This window comes from Phycomyces blakesleeanus (genome assembly GCF_001638985.1).
Source record: "Phycomyces blakesleeanus NRRL 1555(-) unplaced genomic scaffold PHYBLscaffold_6, whole genome shotgun sequence".
Lineage (NCBI taxonomy): Eukaryota > Fungi > Mucoromycota > Mucoromycetes > Mucorales > Phycomycetaceae > Phycomyces > Phycomyces blakesleeanus.
The window spans coordinates 240,166-259,844 of NW_017265139.1; the positions used below are offsets into that span (position 1 = coordinate 240,166).

The window sequence follows — 19,679 nt, forward strand, 5'->3', positions numbered from 1 at the left end:
GAGAGCAAAGAATCTTTTAAAATATTTTTTATGTTGTGACATGATATCCCAATGTTTTACTAATGGAATTTCTCGGTTGAAATCTTGGAAGTGTCTGAGGCACTAAATAAAGCTTATGACATGTTAAGGGAAGATTTATTTTATAGGCCCATCTGCCTATAATGTTCCTTTAGTGTTCTGGTAAACGGATAGATTAAGATTAGACACTTATTATGGTGTAGTTTTTAAATGTCGCAGCTATAGTATTGGATTGAAATGAGTATTTGTTTTCAATGGGCCTTATTCTTATTGCTCTTCCCCTTATTATTTTTTCTTCTTCACTGGAAGCAAGTGAGTTTTGTTAATGGCTCTTTCAGTTCAGATTTTAAGTTCAGATTTATGCATCATTTTCTCATTTTATTTATTCTTTCTTTTATCACAGCTTACAGCATCTATATTTAATAATACCAATAAATAAGAATCGTAATTTATTTCAAAAGTAGATAGACAACGTAGAAAAGTATCATTGTTTTGGTACACTATGGTAAGAAGAAAAAAAGAAGAAGAGTTTAGTAGGAATTTTCTTTTACAAATTACACCCCTAAATACGCATTTTCTGTATTTATTCTTAGAAAGCAAAGTCAGAATTGTAGCATATAGATACAATTTAAGTGATTATAGCTAGGGAGTACCATATGATTAGTACTTACGAACTGCGGCTTCAATGTCAAAGAGAAAACGATATTGTTAGCAAAAATAAAAACAAGTTCCATATTTAGAAATCTCACAAGTCCAAAAAAGCGCATCTGGCTTTTAACCCCGTAAATAAAAATTCGGAGAATTGTGTAAATTTACACATATTTCCATATTTAATGGATAGCGGATCTGTGTCTAACATTTTTATATACCGAAACTCCTATGTCAAAAACTTTAAATTCAACAAATGCAAATATAGAATCATTATATAATACAAACACTGCCTAAATATACGTAGTAGCACTTTTAGGCTGTTTAAATATGAGTTTAAAAATACCACTTTTTACGTTAATTTTAACGTATCTTTGAGCAAGAAAAAAAAACCCCCTCATTTTTTCTTTTCCTTTTCAAAAAAATGGAACGTATAGACTGAAACAAATTCAAACCCCATTTGAGATTTGGTCGATTTTCTTTTTCTTTTTTAAAAATTTGCACTATATTCCTACCCTCTATTATTACATAGCTGCAAATTCGTTACTGAAATTTAACCGTAGCTACGATCCTTATCCAATAGGAGGGAGAGTTGAAAAAAAAGAGAGGGGGTGGGAAACCTGTATAGGATGTGAGTAAAGCACATAAAACATACACACACATATAAATGGACCAGCAAGAAAAGAGGGGATTGTGGAAATTTGTGGGGTTATTTAGCAGACGAAATAATGAAAAAAGATTTGAGATTCCCTTTCTATATTCACAAACAGAAAGAGGAAGGAAAAGAAGAGGAAAGATAAAGAGGGATTATAAAAAGAAGAAGAAGAAGAAGAAGAAGAAGAAGAAGATAGAGTTAGATAAAGAGAGAGAAAGAGAGAGAGAGAAAAGGTACAAAAATCCAACGGCAAAAAAAAAGAAGAAGGCATATTTGTTGGCCGTGGCATTAACACTAAAAAAATAAATTCAAGCTGTGCATCTATATTATATTTTTTTTACAATACAGTGCAACCCTTGGATCTCTTCTTCTTGCTCATCAAAGCAGCTCTGGTGGCATGCTCAAACACTTCACGGACACCTTCGCCAGTCTTGGCAGAGCACTCGAGGTACTTGTAGGCACTGATTCTCTGTGCAACACTGACACCCTAATAGAACAAAACAGCAATAACAACAGAATATATATAAGAGAGTGTGAGTTTGTGTTTTAAATCAAAATTTTAAATATATAAATTTATAATAATAATAATAATAATAATTTTTTTACCTCATCATGACCAACAGGTCTTTGGGAGTTCTTTCTCAACTCTTCAATAGTAGCTGGGTCATTTCTCAAATCCTTTTTGCAACCAACCAAGAGAATGGGAAGACCCTGGCAGAAGTGAAGAACCTCGGAAATCCACTATAATATTATAAAATATATATATATAAGTTAGATAACAAAACTTACACAACAACAAAAAAAAAGGTACTAAGCACACAAAATGAAAACCACTTGCCTTTTCTTGAACGTTCTCAAGTGAATCAGGCGAGTCCACAGCAAAACATATCAAGATGACGTGCGAGTCAGGATATGAAAGAGGACGAAGACGATCATAATCCTCTTGACCTAATAGTAATAATATTTTTTTTGATAGTTTGTTTGTTTGATTGTTAATTATATGTACATAAATATATTATTGTTATTATTGTTATTTATACTTTTATTTGAATTCCCAAGCCTTACCGGCAGTATCCCACAAGGCCAATTCCACGTGTTTGCCATCAACTTCGACGTCGGCGACATAATTCTCAAAGACAGTGGGAACATAGAACTAATATTGAAACAAATCATTAGAAATGATGATTATAAACATATTAGTATTTCAAACAAGTAAATAAATATTATAGAGAGAAAATGATAGTTATATTATTATTACTACTACTATTACTATTGTTGTTGTTGTTGTTGTTGTTTACTGGCATTAGCTTTCTTGTAACTTACTTCGGGGAAAGTTCCTTTGGAAAAGACAATCAAGAGACAGGTTTTGCCGCATGCACCATCACCAACAATAACGAGCTTCCGTCTGAGTTCGGTCATCTGCAAAGAATAGAGGAAGAAAAAGAAGAAAGGGGGCAGGATGAGTTTAGATGAGTCATCATCTCCTTTGAATGAGCAACCGCAAGAGCAATCTTGGTCAATGAAGTCAAGCCTTTTTATTTTATTTTTATTTTTTCCTTCTTCTTTAAAGTTGACCAGGTTGACTTGTAATTGAGATTGCTTATTTATTTGTATTGTTTTTTTTTATTTATTTATTTATTTATTTATTTGCATTTGTATTTGATGTATGTATATATATATATATATATGTATGTGTATATGTATATGTATATATCATCTCTGTATTAATATATATATATATATATTTTATATACACATACATATATATATATATGTGTGTGTCTCTCTCTCTCTTTTTTTTTCTCTCTCTTTCTCTCTGGGTGTGTATATGTCTTATGTGCGTCTTTTATACATTTTATGTATAGTTGTCTTATTTATCCTATTGTATTTATTTTTTATTATTTTTTATTTATTTACCTTTAAGAGTGGAGTTGAAAGAAGTTTGGTAGAAAAAGGAGGCAACGGTCTGAACACTAAACGCTGAATGACCATCATTTGGGAGACTATTTACACCCTCAATTCTGATTGGATACAACTATCTGCACCACCTATTCAGCCGTGACGTATGTTATTTGTGTCCGCAGGTCGGGCATTCCAGGGACGCCCATCCTTACAAGACAGGACAGAACAACCCAAGGCGATATAAATATATAAATATATGTCTAATTATATTATCTTATGTTACGCTGTTTTATGAAATAATATAATATGATACAATAGTATCTGATACTAATATCAATGCATCTTTAGACCTTTCAAAAAACAGAGCAGAATAAATTATTAATTGGGATATTAAATGACTCACTCACACACAGGCACACACAAATGAGAAAGATATTAAGTGTGTCTATGTGTGAGGGACAGAGAGAGAGAGAGAGAGAGAGAGAGAGAGAAAGAAAAAAAAATATGATCTTGGCTGGAGAAATTTTGTGCACAAAATGAGCCACACCTGTTACTATACAGAACATGGTTGCTTTTTTGTTTGAAATGAATAATGGTTATTTTCGATAAAGTATTGTCAAATGCATTTATTACATACTATCCCTAAAAGCTCTCTCTCTCTCTCTAGCTATCTACCTCTTTTGTTTCTTTCTTTTATATATATATCTTTTGGATCGCTTTTAAATCCAACTATATAATGTGTGCTCTTTAAGAGAGAAAAAAAATGAGTTGGAATGCTAAAGTAGTTGTCTTGTCTATCTGATATTTTTCTTTTTAAAGAACAAAATGAGCACAAAGTACAGAGAATATTAAAAGGGTGGGAATGCACACATGCAAAAAAAAGAGAATAGAATATCGTTATTCAATACCTTACTTTCTCTCTCTCAATAAACATATAATCCAAATATTGTCCATGAAACGTAGGACTAAGAATTAACTTATGTGTGGGACAAAATTGAGATGGAAATACTATATATACACTTTGGTAATATATTGATAAACCAATTTCTTTATACATGTAGATATAAAATATTTATATATTATTATTATTAACAAGTATTGGTAGTGATTTATTACTAAATGGAATACAAAAAAAAAGAAGCAGGACTCATTCAGCTTCGATTCCTTTCCTTCTTTTTTTCTTTCATTTTTTTTGTGGGTATTGATTACAGTCATAAAGGCAAATTTTATGTTCTAAAGTTAAAAATAATAATAATTGTAATAGCTATTACAACCATAAGAGAAAAAACTGGAAAACAAAAGGCTTGATTTGTTTGGTACTATGATTGCAATACGTATAATTTGGTATAGATATAATGTGGATCTGAGAAAGGTATTTTTTCTTTCTTTCTTTCTATCTTCTCTTCTTTTTCGTTTAAAGAAGGGTTGCAAGGTGAGGGTTGAGTGCTGTGACTACGCGATAGACTGAAGGATCGGCAGTGAGAGCGTTGATCAAAGAGCTGTCAGCAAGGAAATCATTCAGTGGGGTCTCATGGTTATCTAATACATATAGTAGTTGTAGCAATTAAATCAGTAAATTAACCGATTGCTTATTTGTCTTTATAGAACATGTAATTGTAATTATATAATAGCAAGAGCAATATAGTACTCCTTTTCTTTTCTTTTCTTTTCTTTTTTTTTTTAAAAAAAAACTTACAGACAGCTGAGAAGGCTGTAGTGGTAATGGTGGTGGTAATGGTGGATAGGACGGTTTCAGTGACAGTTTCCTGGACACCTAGTACAACAACATCATAAGTCGTGCCACCAATAACACCTTCTTCGGTATATGTGGTCACGGTGCCCTGGGCAGTGGCCAAGGCAATGATGGCGGCAAGGCTAGAGACAACGGCAAGAAACTTCATTTGACGGTAGAAAACGAAAAAGAAAAAGGTAGCTGGGATGTCTACACTGATCCAATGATTCGAGTTCTTATATAGCCGAATATCGATGGAATGGCCCATCATCCAAACGAAAGAACGCCCCCTACTTTCCTCACAACCTTACGCACATCAAACAAGTAGATTGACCTGCTTGTCAAAAATAATAATATATTGTATATGGTGTGTATGCTGTATATATTGTGTATATGTATAGTATTCTTTATCTGTAATAGAAATTAGTTCTAGTACTGGTACTAGTACTAATGCTAATACTAATACTATTGATGCTCATAACTTGGCTTACTTTCCTAGTCTTAATTCAAACCATATTCGGAATATACATTATATGTATAAATTACTTTGTTTTTTGTTTTTTGTTTTTTGTTTTTTTTTTATTATTTTATTATTATTAATATGATGATTATGATTATTATTTAAAGACATTATATATATTTGATGTGTGAGGGATCAAGATCAAACGACTTCATCTTCATATTGTGTATAAACCATTGCAGAAAATGCTTGAAGTTCCTTAATATAAGCAAATGCCTATAATTCCAGTATATTGGATAATATTGTTAGTAAAGTACAAATGAAAGAAAGAAAATATACAGTTACGGGTACGGGTACGGGTACAGGCACAGGTACAGGCACAGGCACAGGCACAGGCACAGACACAAGTACAAGTACCAGGCACAAATACATATAAATAAGCAAATCAATCAATGAATTGACAAGTCAAAATAGACACAAATATAACAATTGAAGGAGAAAACAAAATACAAGAACCACCCGTCAGGAAGAATGTCGATCATAGTATTCAAACCACACTCTTTTCTCTCTCTCTTCGGCTAAAAAGAAAATATTTTTTTTTCTTTCCTTGATTTGTGAAATGTTTACTTACATTCAAGTACTCATTGCCTGCAATAACCAAATGTGCCTGTCGACTGATTACTGGTAACAGTTTAGCAAGCGTCGATGTCTTGGGTTTCATGTTGACCAGATCAGCCTCTGTCACTTCACGAATCCGCTCTCCGGTCTCAAAATCATCCTGTGGTAAGAGCGATTTTCCAAATGCCTGGGCATCAAATATCCCAAAAATCTCATCCAAACAAGATGTAAGCACCGAAGAGAAATCAGGGCTATATAATATAATTATCAATTGGTCAAGTCAATACACCAAACAATAAATAAGAACCAATACAAATATCTTTCTTTTCTCTGTCTCTTTCTATCTCCTTGGTGTGTGTATGTGTGTGTGTGTGTATGTGTTTTTTTTTGTTTAATCGCACAATTCTATACTTACCTATCAATGAAATCCTTGGTCTCATCTATTAATCGTCGGAATGTCACACTAGATTTATTGGTGGAAAATTCATCTGAAACCTCTGAAAATCCTGTCTCTCTAAGGAATTCAGCTTCTTCTTCTGGTGTGTCTGGCAGCATCCATGAACGGAAACTGAAATGTGATATGTATATATTACACACAAAAAGGTTAAACTGGTTTTATATAAATCATAACTCTCGTAACATACCTAAAAGGTGTCTTTCCATCATCCTCAAATTCGATTCTTCTTCTCAGTTTGTAAAGAATATCTTCTGCTTTTTCATAGCTAATAGTGCTTCGAAGAGGTATACTACAAATCCCACAGGAATCAATTTTTGATTTTATTTTTCTTCTTTTACTTACCTGCCAACAATATCGTCCACAGCTTCCTGTATACGCTTAGAACATTTTCTCCATCCACGATGAAGTAACCACCATGAAGCACTGAGGAACATTCTCTCTGTTTGAGGATCCAAAAATCCAGCATCGCCACCCTCCTCTTGTTGTATTTTAATGCTAGGTTCGCTACGACTCAATGCAGAAACAGACCAGACGTAGGTAAATCGTCCCAGAAGATTAAGCTGAACATGGGTCAGCATAGTGAGCAGAGTGATTGAATAAATAGATGTCAGTGTACGAGTAAAACCTAAAAAATTAAAATTAAAATTAAATATATATATGTTAAATTTCAACTATTTTTCTTTATTCTACTACCAATACTACTTGTATATACACATATATCTATACATATTTCTTCTTCTTCTTCTTCTTCTTCTTCTTTTTTCTTTTCTCTTGATATATTCTTACTTGATCGTTTAATCTCTTCCCACACCAATTGCTTGGCCTTTCTATCCAAAACACCTTCAGGAACCACTCGAGGAACTGCTGGTGCTTCTGGATCAACTGCCTCAGAAAGACTATCGACAGAGTTTTCCAATGTAGCCTGTGATCCAGTGGTGTCTTGAGCGTTTTCAACCTTTATCAGATCAATCTTGACAGACGACGCCGATAGATCCTGTGATTCGGTTGGGTGCTCTTCTGGTTTTATTCCACCCTCTTGCTCGGTCTGGGTATTTTTGGCAGCGTCTCTGTTCAGGCGTGCCTTGTCTTCACTGCGCTCCAATTTACGAGATTCTTGTAGTTTGGCCCATTGTGCCTCAATGTTCATTTCATTCAAGATCTGATCTCCAAGGGTAGGAAGCAATGACATGACAGTGAATACACAATCGTTTTGGTTTTGTTGGAAACGGCGCTTGAGACTAAAACAAGAGATAGACAGGGTTAATAACATGAATTAGAGCTATATATATATATAAAGAGTCAAGTTACTTTTCTCTGGCCATTCTGTCAGAAGTTGTTTTCTCTTGCATGTCTCTGATCTTAGAGGCAGCAAAACGACCTGCCAAGTATCCTCCTCCTGCAAGAGATGCTGTAATCAACAATCCTTTTCGGTGTCTTTTTGCATAGTCTTTGATGGATGTAAAGAATGGCATGAAGAAAGTATATTACTAATAGTGGTGTGTGCGGAGAGAGGATGACTAGGGTAACAAAAAAAGTGTGGGGTTAAGAAACCAAAAGAGAGAGAGAGAGGGAGAGGGAGAGAGGGAGAGAGGGAGGTTTTGCGTCACTTTTTTGTTTGTTTATGTTTTGTGTTCGTGGGTGTATTTTATGTATATTTCATTACAACTTTGTATCTCTTTGTGTGTCTTTTTTTTTTTTGGCTTTTTTATACGTATAATATTAAATATGCTCACCTTGTATTTTAGATGAGTATTTTTTTCCCGCCAAACTATGATGATTAATTTTCAGCATATTTTTTCTTTTTTTTATATTATATAATATTAGGGAGGAGTTTCCTTTTCCTTTGTATTGATCACACAGAATATGGACACTTAAAGGCTAATTTATTTGATTTGAACTGTGAGTTTTTCAACTCTCTTTCTCTCGTCTTTGTACATTTAAATATGTAGCTTTTACTATCATTATTTTTCTATTTGTTTCAATTTAATGTTAACTCCATGGCAAGCCAAATAAAACCAAAAATAATCAAAAATAAAGATACTCTTTGTGCATTTATTTTCACAAATTATCCGGGGCAATAAATTAGCACAAATGTGTATATTTCATATTATAGAATTCTAGAAATGTGCCCAAATAATGAATTTATGAGAAAAAAATACATATTTAACCTAGCAATATTCGAATGATTTAAACAGGACACACAACGCTAGTAAAACAGTCAAGATAAAAAGAAGAAAGTTGACGTAAAAACAGAACCTTTGATAGCATCAATACTTTAAATATACATATATATATGTGTGTGTGTGCGTGTTTTATTGTAGGCAAGTAATGCAAGCTGTATTGAGATTTCTATTGAGAAATTTAAGCTTTAAAAAACAGCCAGTAATTAGAATTTCTGTAGTGGCCACAATTTTCTAGAGTGTTGCTGTTGCTCTTGTTGCTTTAAGCATTTACTGCTTTCTCCCTCCCTATCTCTCTCTTGATTCTTGGGTGTTTCAATTAATTTCTCGTGTAGAGATTTTGAATTACAATAGTTGAACCTACATTTTTCATAGCAATGGCTTTAAGAATATCATCCAAGTCGAGTTAAGTCTGTGGCAATGAGAATCCAAGTGACTGTGGTCTTTGACAATCAAAGGGCCGCCATTTTTATTATATATATATTAATCCTTTATTATTATTATTTCCAAAAAAAAAATCAAAGACGCTTTCATTAAATAGATATAAGCATACATACATACATACATACATACATATAATTTATAATATTCCTATACTTGCATAATGAGACGATATGGAGCACGACCACCACCGCCGCCGCCACCACGGACACAACACTATCCTGGAAGAGAACCGCGTCACCCTCCTTATGGTTACGACCGTCGCTACAAACCTTACCCAACCACATATGCACCTAGACCCCACCCTGTAGTAACTCCCAAGCCTGCAAGAAAAGGTTTCTTTGAATTCCGTCTTGAAAAGATGGTAATGGGAGACTATGTTGCAGGTGAGACTTAATTTTTACATAATATATATATATATTATTTTTATTGTTTTATGTACATATTCAATTTATCTATTGGATACCAATATATATATATAATCAATACGATACAATTCAATTCAATACAATACAATACAATGAGAGGTTTCGACTGATCCGTGTAACTGTGTGGATGACTGAAATCTCTAGAAAGTGATGTCAACAAGGGAGAAAGTAGATTACGATTTTACCTCAACAATGAAGCCGATCCCGAGTCCAAACCAGACTCGATTGCGATTATTGTACAGGATGGTTTGATTCGCTTCGTGATCCTCGCAGAAAACATTGAATCCATCTCATTGACTCACAAGGCTGGAATATTTAATATCAAAATCAATGGCCAGTACAAGGTCTATTTTATTTTTATTTCCTATTATTTTAGGTTTATGCACAACATATATATATATATGTGTGTGTGTGTATGGGTATGAACTAAAAATGTTAACCTTGTATTTGTAAATTTGTGGGTTTGTGTTGGTGCGTATATATGTATATATGTATGATGGTTTAATTAGGTAGAGAAACTTGAAAACGCCAATTTTGTGGAGGGTGGAGAAGATCCATCAAACGGTCAACTAGAAATAGTGAAGGAAATTTCATGTGTAGTGGATTTACGCAATCCAATCACTCAGCCAAAGTGGACAAAAGATAATATTGATGACTGGACCAACAATAGTTCCCGGTTTAGACAAATACTTGATGTCAAGGATGCAGATGAGGTAAGATTATGTCTCTTGTTTTTTGTTGTTGATGATGATGACCGTGAATACTGGGGATTTGAAGAGGTCGATTATGGGCTGGAATCATTTGAAATGATATTAAAGATTCTATTCTTTGAATCAATTTAGCCTCGAACGGTCAAGGATGTGTTTGCAGACTGGGCTAGAACATCTTCTATTGGTTTGCCATCAGAGCGACTACTTTTTGCCAAAGTACAATTGAACAAGCTAGACAGGTTGTGTGAAGTGTTGGAGTGGGTTGGAGAGACGGCCACACTCGGAAGCACTGTCCGGACAATGTTGGATTTGATCAAGAGTTTGTCAGAGAGTGCAGATGTCTCCAAGGAAGATCTTTCGACTAGACTGCAGCCAGTCATTTTGTCTGTACCAGAACCCCAGCTCATGCGCGTACTTGATTCCTTGTGGGCAAGTGAAAATAAGGCCTAGAAACTACACTATACATTATATACACTACACTATACTATACACACACCACACACACACACACACACACATACATACATACACATACGAGGTCGCATCTTTATTTTTGAATACAAAAAAATTGTATTGATTGTACATAAAATATTTTCTCAAGCTGTCAAACGTTATATTAAATATTAACAAAAAGTATTAGCTTGTACTGCTATTATGGTTGTATATGAATGTGAATAGCTATACGCTTTGTATTCAAAGCAATTGGGAAGGAGGGGATTTTTCACACCTACCCACAAACTTGGAAATATCATACAAATTTTATCGTATAAAATATATTTTTTATGAACCCATCAAAGGACGATGAATTATTGGCTTGTGTGCCATTCTTAGTTCCATTAGTGTAACCCGGAGAGCGATCAGTTCAATGATATTATAGCTGGCTATCAGATATCAATAAACACTAGAATACGGTTAATATATATATATAATAATAATATTAAAAACAATAAAAAAAAAGTACATTGAATTCATTTAGATATATATATATATATATATATATTTGTTAATTCAATGGCTGTAAATAAGAAAGGTAAAATGAGTAAAGCTTGTATTGTAACATGGACCCATTTAAATGAGCTCTTTGTCTTGTCCTCCCATACTATACCCTCTAAGATCAGATGTAACCTTTGGCTCAAATACAATACTTACTCTTAAGCAAACCGAGCTAGGTTTTGCTCTTTCTCTTTCTCTCTCCTTCTTATCTTCACTTTCCTTCACCTGTCCTTCATTGCTCATTGAGTCCATTCCATCTCCTTTTTTTTCTTCTCTCCCTCATTTCAAAAATTATTGTATTTGAATTTCAAACCTAAAAAAAAAGCAATGTCAATGAGAAAGTGTGGACTGATCTTCTTGAGATTCCTTATTTTGATTATCAGTGCAGGAGCTTTAGGATGTCATGTTGGTAAGATATATATATTACTTGATAATAAATATATGCATAAATAAGCCATTATACATTTTGACTAATAAAAAAAAACCAAAAAATTAAATCAAATTTAAATCGAATTGAATTGAATTGAATTGAATCGAATTGAACAATTATCATTATTATTATTCTTACTTAGCCCAGATTGTCCTTTTGGAGAACTACAGTAGTCAGAACAAAAACGTTGGGTCTTGGTGGCCATCAATGGTTCCTGTAAGTCATGTAGATCAATAGATCAATTTGTTTTATACATCTGTGCGCGCGTATATATTCTTATATATATATATATGTGTGTGTGTATGTACTCAAACTCATTATTTCTAATTTAGTATATTCTGTACTTTGTTGGACCAGGATTCTCTGTGATATGTGCCCTCACGCTCGTTATCTCGACCTGGACGATCCAAGCAATTCGACACGACAGAATCCTCTCAGGCTTCAATATCGCGCTTCTTATAGCCGTCATAATTTATAGTACCATGAAATCAGGTACCATTCCTTGGACAAACGGACAGGTTACTGAACCTTCATCGACTCCGTATGGCTTTGCAAGCTACTGCGATACCTATAGTAAGGATCAGACCACGTTTTACCGATGCTGTAAGTAGAAAATCATAATTTATATTTGGGTAAAGATTTCCAAAGAGTACCACCAAAGAATAATAGCACTTTTTTTTTAATAATAATATAATATCCCTCACTTACTCACAACCAACCAACCATCCAATTAATCGGTTGATCGGTTTAATAGGGCTCGTCAATGGTACCTGGCTGGGTAGTATTATTTCTGCCGCTCTTTGGATCATCCTATTTATTTACACTGTTGCTCAGAAAAAATCAGATATCTATTGTGAGAACTACGATCCCTACGACTTCAAGTCCGATGTCCCCATGGCTAAGGCCTCTGCTCCAGTCAAGCTTGATTCTGGATTCCGTGATATTCAACCCGTGGCTCGAACTGCAACCACTTCTTATCGACCAAAGTCTGTTGTTCATCCTTATCCGAGTGTGGACAATAATCAAGGCGATCCCAACTACGGATATTATAGTTACTCTGCGTACGATGGTTACTATGAAGGCTATGGTGCATCTACTAATGTACCTGTTGGTTCCCAACCAGCTGGAGTTCCACCTGTAATACCTATACACCAACAACAGCAGCAACAACAGCAACAACAGCAACATTACCAAAACTCCCCAGGAGTTGTCCCGCCTGCTTTTGTCTATCGAGACCAAGATTACCATCCACAAGTTGCTACTGAGGATAATGTGGTAATGATGGCATCGGATGCCAATGAAAGACAACCCCAGTACGCAACGTATGGGAACGTACCTGGACACAGTCCTACAGGAAGATATGGTACAAATACTTCCTCACCCCACACACCCGACGGTAGAAAATTTTAAAATTTTAAAATGATAATAATAATGAGTTATTCTAATGATCTTCGAGTCAGTTCAATGCTTATTTGATGAAATTTTCAGTTTATTATTATTCTGTTAATAAATATAATATAAATATTCGAATACGAAGAAAATGATACAAACTAAACGAATTTTTGTGTATAGTAAATACATACTTCTTTTATCCTATTTCTATTTATTTAGTATTGTGTCCGTGGAGCTTTGATATCTACAGATGTATTAACTATTACTGTTATCGAGAGTTTTCAATAGACTAGAAGAATAAAATAAGAGAGAATGATACACGGTACTCTCTTTTGGTCTTGTACTTCAGAGTGTATTTTCAGATAGAGTGAAATGTATATCTACAAAATTAAATATAAATGTGCGTTTGTGTGTGCGTATATGTTTTATACATTTAGGTGCTACCAATGAAAATCATTAAATAACATGCGATGCAACTGATGAAACAAATTTCAAAACATGCATTATACAAATGATCCTTTAGTTGTAAGAGATTTCCTTTTTTCTCACTGTGCTTGAACCACCTGTACTGCAGTGAGGTAAATAATTCAATTATTTGATGTACTTTCTATCTATCTTGCTTTTTTTTTTGCTCTTTCTCTTTCCATTTTTCCTTTATTTTATTTTTCTCTCTCTTCATTTCTCTATCTCTCTCTATCTCTCTCTATATTTCACTATATTATATACCTAGGTCTTACCCAAGCAAGAGAGAAAAAGTGAGAGAAAAAGTGAATAATGGTAATAGATTCTTTAAGTCACTGTTACCGGAATATTTCAGTTGAAAGAAAAATAAAAAGGCAGGAGATTAAGTAAGGGAGGATAGCTTACTGTGTGAATAGCACATATTGGCTCAGTATCAATCACACTACACCATATATGACTGATATTATTCAGAATATTCACTAACTCTTTTGCAAAAGAGCAAATCAACCGACTTCTCAAGACAAGTGTGGCAGCCACATGTCTATACAGCATGTAGAGCATGTATAATACATGCCTATGTTTTACACTCACACGCACACTCATACGCACTCACGCATAAAATGACAGAGAGAGAGAGAGAGAGAGAGAGAGAGAGAGAGAACAAGCGGGGTGCCCCTGCTTTTTTCTTTGTTCCCTTCTTTCTATTTATTCGCAAAGTATTGGGCTCGATTTGACTGCCAGAAAAGGTCATTTTTAAGTGACCAAAATCTCAGATAAAAAAGAAAGGCTTTATGATTGAAACACGGCCTAGTATGTAGGCGTACAACGATTTGAAAAGAAAGAAAGAAAGAAGAGACTTTGGTAAATACCCAATTGATTCAAACGCTTGAACGGCGCTTCTTTTTTTTTTCCCTACATACATACATATATGTATATATTTATATTGGTCTTCTTGCTGTAGTGCAAGGTTGTACAGAAAAGGAGTAATATGTAACAGGAAAATGCTACACTCTTATTTTTATTTTTTAAATGTTCTATTTTACCGTGGAATAGATAGACTAGCAGCATGAGCTCCACCTTGATAAAAAAATCTTTAAACTATTTGACTTGTCCGTTTGAGTCTAGCTACTTGAAAGTACATTTCCTTGTCAATTCTAGATTCTTCTGTAAAAATAAAATAAAAGCTTTTATTTTATTTTATTTTTATGTTTTGTTTCTGTCTTTAATTATTTCTATCGGGATTGTCAGTAAAAAAGGAATTAATGTTACAGTTTACAAAAACAAATTGATCTTAATATATGATCTACATTGCCGAGCTTTCCCTTTGCTGTCTTTTTATGGTGAGCCCTAGAGGCTTTGTTAAGATTTGAATCTGTTCAACAGCTTTTATAGTAATGTCTTTTTTTTCGTAATTGAATTATATTTCTCTCTTTGTTCGTTGCCATAGTTATATTTATATCTGGTGTATAAAAAAAGAAAGAAAGGAAAAGCAAAGAAGGAAAATATACTTTTGCTCATCTGGATATATAATTAAGCCAGTGAATGCCTTTTTTTTATAGTATTTTTCTTATTTGAATCGCCATCATTTAACAAACAGAATCTAATGTATTAAAGACAGTGTACAACTGTCATTCTGATTATTAAATAAGAATAAAGACAAATACATAGGTTATTGGCTTGAAAGTAGAATATACTACAGGGTCTAAAATATACACTTTAAATGGCAAGTTTTCTGTGATTAGTATAATCAGACATCATATATTAACCTTTTCTGCCTGGAATTCTTCTTGAATATTTAAAGAAGAAAGAATATATACAACACACCATGTCTATTGAGGAAACTCTTATTATTATCATTATTATTCTTTATTTAATATTTAATGCTCTCTTTTTTTGTGTTAACGTCTCACAAGAACAACACAAGAAAACAAGGTGTCCAAAATGACTCGAGACAACAGTATAGTCGATACGACCTCCTTATTGTAGTCGAGTGTGTGGGGAAGGAATACTAATAAAACTATATATATGTATATATGTATATGTATCTTTACGTATTGACTATATGTATGTATATATCTTATATATGTGTAGCTTGCATTTGACTTGAAATTACTAGTATAATTATTTTCACTGCTTGAGAATAAGTAAGGAATTATACCTGTGGTGCTGTAAAAAAATAGCTAAATTAATATTAATATTAACGACAAAAAAATAAAAAAAAAGGGGGGGGGGGGGTTTCTGTAGTAAAAATAAAATATTTTAGGTTTTGTGCATAGAAAAGGAAACCCTGTGAGTTCCAAATAAAAATAAAAATAAATAAAGAAAGAAATATATACAAAAGGTACAACAGCAAAGTTTGATCGTGTCTGGCGGCAACCGCCAAATATTGCATTGATTTAAACTTTTATACTCATGCAAAAAAAAGCAAGAAGAAGAACGGTGTCCTACAAGTACAAGATGTCCCACAAGCACACAAGCATACACAAGCGCACTCGCATGTGGATATGTATATATTGTCTAGAATATCCAATGGACTTCCATCTTCTTTTAATAGAGAGGAAGAAATAAAGAAAGAACAAATTCAAATGGCTATTGTGTTAACCAACCTCTTACAGAACTCAATTCAATCCAATTCAATTCCCAAGCCATCTTTGGTTACAATCACTCATGCTTATCTGGTGCATAATACATATAATACTTCCACACATGGGCAATACTTTTTTTTAAAGTACATATTATATATATATCACATCTTGACAATAACTATAATACTAATTATAAACCTAATAGTAGTAGTAGTAGTAGTAGTAGTAGTAGTAGTAGTAGTAGTAGTAGTAATGGTGGTGGTAATGGTAATCCCAATACTAATCATAGTTTTCTTTTTTTTTGTTACTAAAAAAAAATCTTCTTTTTTTCAAAAAAAAAAATACGTATATATAAACACTATTCTTTAGCTGCATCACTTCTTGATATCCATTCCCACGTCCCTTCTTCTTCTTTTTCTTTCTCTTTTTCTTTTTCTTCTTTTGTATATCTGGAATATTCGAAATGGACTCTCAGGTTACCATCACAACAAACACCAACATCCCTCGCGTTCGCAACAGAGTAATTGTCTGCATGGACGGTACATGGGACACACCATCAGGTTAGACCACCAAACAGACCTTTTTATAATCGAATAAATGTGAAATATATAATACATATAACTAACAGAGTATCAAATAAAAAATAAAACAAACAAACAAACAATAGAGAGAACAAACGTGTACTATCTTTACCTTCACCTAAACATGCCAGAAGGCAAACTTGGAAAGGGTGACAAAAAGGAGGACCCAGAACAGGATCAATGGAGACAGGTGGCAGGTTACTTTGAAGGCGTCGGAACAACCCAAAATAAGTATCTTGGTGGTCTATTTGGACTTGGTCTAAGCAACCAGATCATGAAGGCGTATGAATTCATCAGCAGACATTATGAGAACGAAGATGATGAGATTTGGATTTTTGGCTTTAGCAGAGGAGGTAATTAACACGCATATATATATATAATATTACTGTGGGTGTGTGTATTCAGTAATACTTACTCTACTCATTAGCTTATGCCGCAAGAAGTCTGGCCGGAATGATTTACAATGTCGGACTCTTGCCAGATGAGCATATAGAAACCCAGGCACCAGAAGCATACAAACTGTACTGCAGCAGAGATGAAGCAAAGCATCCAAAGAAAGAGGTCGCCGTCAATTTCCGCACTCAGTATCAATGCATGGAACCCGAAATTAGATTCTTGGGCTGTTTTGATACAGTTGGTGCTCTTGGTGTTCCACAACTACCCTGGTACCTTGGTGGATCAACCTGTAAGTATAATAGTGTTTTATTTTATATTATTTTAGGAAATATATATATATAAAATACAAAAAAAAAGAATGGGAGTTTCTCATGAATAAATTTATATATATATATATATGTATTTTTTCAAGTCTGGACATTATTCCACGAACGCAACAGTTTCCATGACATTCGTATCTCTCCGAAAGTCAAATCTGCCTTCCACGCTCTGTCAATCCATGAACAGCGCGCCTGGTTCACACCTGCTCTGATGGATTTTGGCCTCAAGCAAAGAGAAGATCAGGAATTGGAGCAGATCTGGTTCCCAGGCATGCACAGTGACATTGGTGGCCAAGCAGAAGGTTCCCGTCTACTTCCCAACCAGTCATTGAGATGGATGATGACCAAGGCTGCAGACCGTGGACTGAAATTTACGTAAGTTGCTTGATTATATATACATTGCAAGCATAATAAGTACTAATTTTGTTTGGACCTCGTGATCTTCTTTACTTTACTTTTTCTTTCCTTTGATAGGCGTACAATTGATGAGATCTGTAATGAGGGTGGTTTCTACTACCAGGACAGTTATGAAAGCTCTCTTATCTATCAGATTGTCTCTAGAGAGGATCGCGTCATTGACCCTTCCATGTTCTCACCAAAGGGTCTCGCAGCTCTTTACAAGGATGGTCAATTCGAACAATTTATTGAACCAGAACAGCTGGCACTCTACAAGTCCAAGACACATCATAACTACATTAACTCTATAAAGCATCTTATCTCTGGAAAGTAAAAACCTAAAAAAAAAAGAAGGGAATCACCCCTACACCTACACACATACATACATAACCATATACTCATTAAAGGAATCTGTACGAACAAGAAGAAAAGAGAAAAACTAGGGGTTTTAAAAGAAGAAGAAGAAAAAAGGTCCTTCCCCTCAGTATTGTATCCCCCACCCCGTATCTTTATATACTTTCAGCTATTTATACATCCATATATTTATATTTATATAAGAAATAAATAAATAAAAATATTGAATCAACAATCAATCTATACGTTTTGTTGCTTGCTTGCTTAGTTGCTTAGTTCCTTAGTTGTAAAGCAGTTGTGAGTTTCCTTGCATTATTTTAAAAGACTTCTAGAATAAACAAATTCTTATCTCCAAGTCAGTCAGGCAGTTAGTCAGGCAGTTAGTCATCACTGTTCGTTCAAAATATACTTTTATTTTTGAAACATCAGGGTTTTAATATTATTATTTATTTATATATCATTCATTTATTTACTTGTGTGGTAAACTGCAGATTTTATTTTATTTTACAGCCCTTTGACTTTATTAGCTTATATGATTACAGGAGGCATGAACCAAATGGCTCATGCATCTAAAACAAAACAAGATCATACGAGTACTATGTTTCATGCACTGCTTTTATGCACTGTTATGTTGTATTCCATAAACCCTTTTTCTTTATTTTGGTTTTTGTTCTGTTTTGTTTGCAGCATATTCCAATCACACACGACTAGATTTTTGCTAAAATAATAATAGCAACGATATTAATGCAAAACATTGAATATCAAAAGATACGAAAAATAATAATAAAATGTAGAATATTTACTGTAGATTATGTATTAAGATTTACAGTTATGCCTTTATATAAATAAGCTCTTAAAAATAATACTAACGATATGTACAAACGTCTAAAATATGTCAAAAAAGCGTAAAAAAATAATAATTTAGATACCTTGTTAATAGGGTAGATGTTTGAATTATGTCAAAATACCCACTTCTATATTTGTCGAATTTGTATCGCTTAGTTTAAATATTTGTATCTCAAAAGATTTGCTCTTTATTTTGAAATTGCCACAGAATTCTACTGAACTGTTTCAAAATCTATGGCAATTTGAATTGAATTTGCCATAATTCTATGGCAGAATGACCCCAAATTGTCACAACTCCCCTCCAATTTTACGGTGTTTTAAATACCTTAAACTTTAAACAACCGACTTCCTTATTTGGAAGTATGGCAATTTGATTTGATTTTGCCACAGCACAAAATCCTCTCTATTACTATTAATATTACAGCTCGTAGCATTCGATTGAATAAGATACGTATACATATCTAGAGTATTTGATGGATAGAGTGGTAAACTAATCTATCGTAAAAAACAAAAGGCACGCAAATCTTTTCTCTTTCTTTGAATTTTGCTATTTTATTTCAAAATTCAAAGAACGAAGCTTCGAATATTTGGGTGGCTTACTGCGTTTTAGTGAATTGTGGAGACTTTGAAGCAGTCTAAATTTTTGTACATTACATGACCATACGATAAGAATGG

The 19,679-nt window shown here is 33.7% G+C and overlaps 6 protein-coding genes across 6 annotated transcripts; 3 read left to right on the top strand and 3 right to left on the bottom strand.

Moving 5' to 3' along the window:
• Positions 1–1,348: 1,348 nt before the first annotated feature.
• PHYBLDRAFT_177151 (hypothetical protein) lies at positions 1,349–3,268 on the bottom strand. The gene is made up of 6 exons (XM_018437858.1): positions 3,239–3,268; positions 2,645–2,740; positions 2,387–2,474; positions 2,160–2,269; positions 1,928–2,062; positions 1,349–1,808 (listed from the first exon to the last, which is right to left on the bottom strand). The coding sequence occupies exons 2-6, from the start codon at positions 2,738–2,740 to the stop codon at positions 1,659–1,661; spliced, it is 579 nt and encodes a 192-aa protein (XP_018293866.1). The 5' UTR covers positions 3,239–3,268; the 3' UTR covers positions 1,349–1,658.
• Positions 3,269–4,637: 1,369 nt separating this feature from the next.
• PHYBLDRAFT_59359 (hypothetical protein) lies at positions 4,638–5,124 on the bottom strand (the record flags this gene model as incomplete). The annotated part of the gene is made up of 2 exons (XM_018440481.1): positions 4,638–4,762; positions 4,920–5,124. The coding sequence occupies 2 exons, from the start codon at positions 5,122–5,124 to the stop codon at positions 4,638–4,640; spliced, it is 330 nt and encodes a 109-aa protein (XP_018293867.1).
• A 380-nt stretch (positions 5,125–5,504) lies between these two features.
• PHYBLDRAFT_180422 (hypothetical protein) lies at positions 5,505–8,127 on the bottom strand. Its single transcript, XM_018438311.1, has 7 exons — positions 7,799–8,127; positions 7,277–7,728; positions 6,833–7,115; positions 6,678–6,779; positions 6,449–6,601; positions 6,047–6,284; positions 5,505–5,691 (listed from the first exon to the last, which is right to left on the bottom strand). The coding sequence occupies exons 1-7, from the start codon at positions 7,960–7,962 to the stop codon at positions 5,617–5,619; spliced, it is 1,467 nt and encodes a 488-aa protein (XP_018293868.1). The 5' UTR covers positions 7,963–8,127; the 3' UTR covers positions 5,505–5,616.
• Positions 8,128–9,274: 1,147 nt separating this feature from the next.
• On the top strand, positions 9,275–10,699 carry PHYBLDRAFT_165809 (hypothetical protein; the record flags this gene model as incomplete). The annotated part of the gene is made up of 4 exons (XM_018435311.1): positions 9,275–9,497; positions 9,684–9,883; positions 10,049–10,252; positions 10,382–10,699. 4 exons carry the CDS (start codon positions 9,275–9,277, stop codon positions 10,697–10,699), a joined length of 945 nt encoding a protein of 314 aa, XP_018293869.1.
• Positions 10,700–11,451: 752 nt separating this feature from the next.
• Positions 11,452–13,224, top strand: PHYBLDRAFT_158145 (hypothetical protein). The gene is made up of 4 exons (XM_018433742.1): positions 11,452–11,651; positions 11,815–11,888; positions 12,005–12,275; positions 12,427–13,224. Exons 1-4 carry the CDS (start codon positions 11,570–11,572, stop codon positions 13,080–13,082), a joined length of 1,083 nt encoding a protein of 360 aa, XP_018293870.1. The 5' UTR covers positions 11,452–11,569; the 3' UTR covers positions 13,083–13,224.
• Positions 13,225–16,508: 3,284 nt separating this feature from the next.
• PHYBLDRAFT_180424 (hypothetical protein) lies at positions 16,509–18,417 on the top strand. Its single transcript, XM_018438312.1, has 5 exons — positions 16,509–16,671; positions 16,779–17,045; positions 17,120–17,377; positions 17,501–17,783; positions 17,883–18,417. The coding sequence occupies exons 1-5, from the start codon at positions 16,575–16,577 to the stop codon at positions 18,136–18,138; spliced, it is 1,161 nt and encodes a 386-aa protein (XP_018293871.1). The 5' UTR covers positions 16,509–16,574; the 3' UTR covers positions 18,139–18,417.
• The last annotated feature ends 1,262 nt before the right edge of the window (positions 18,418–19,679 follow it).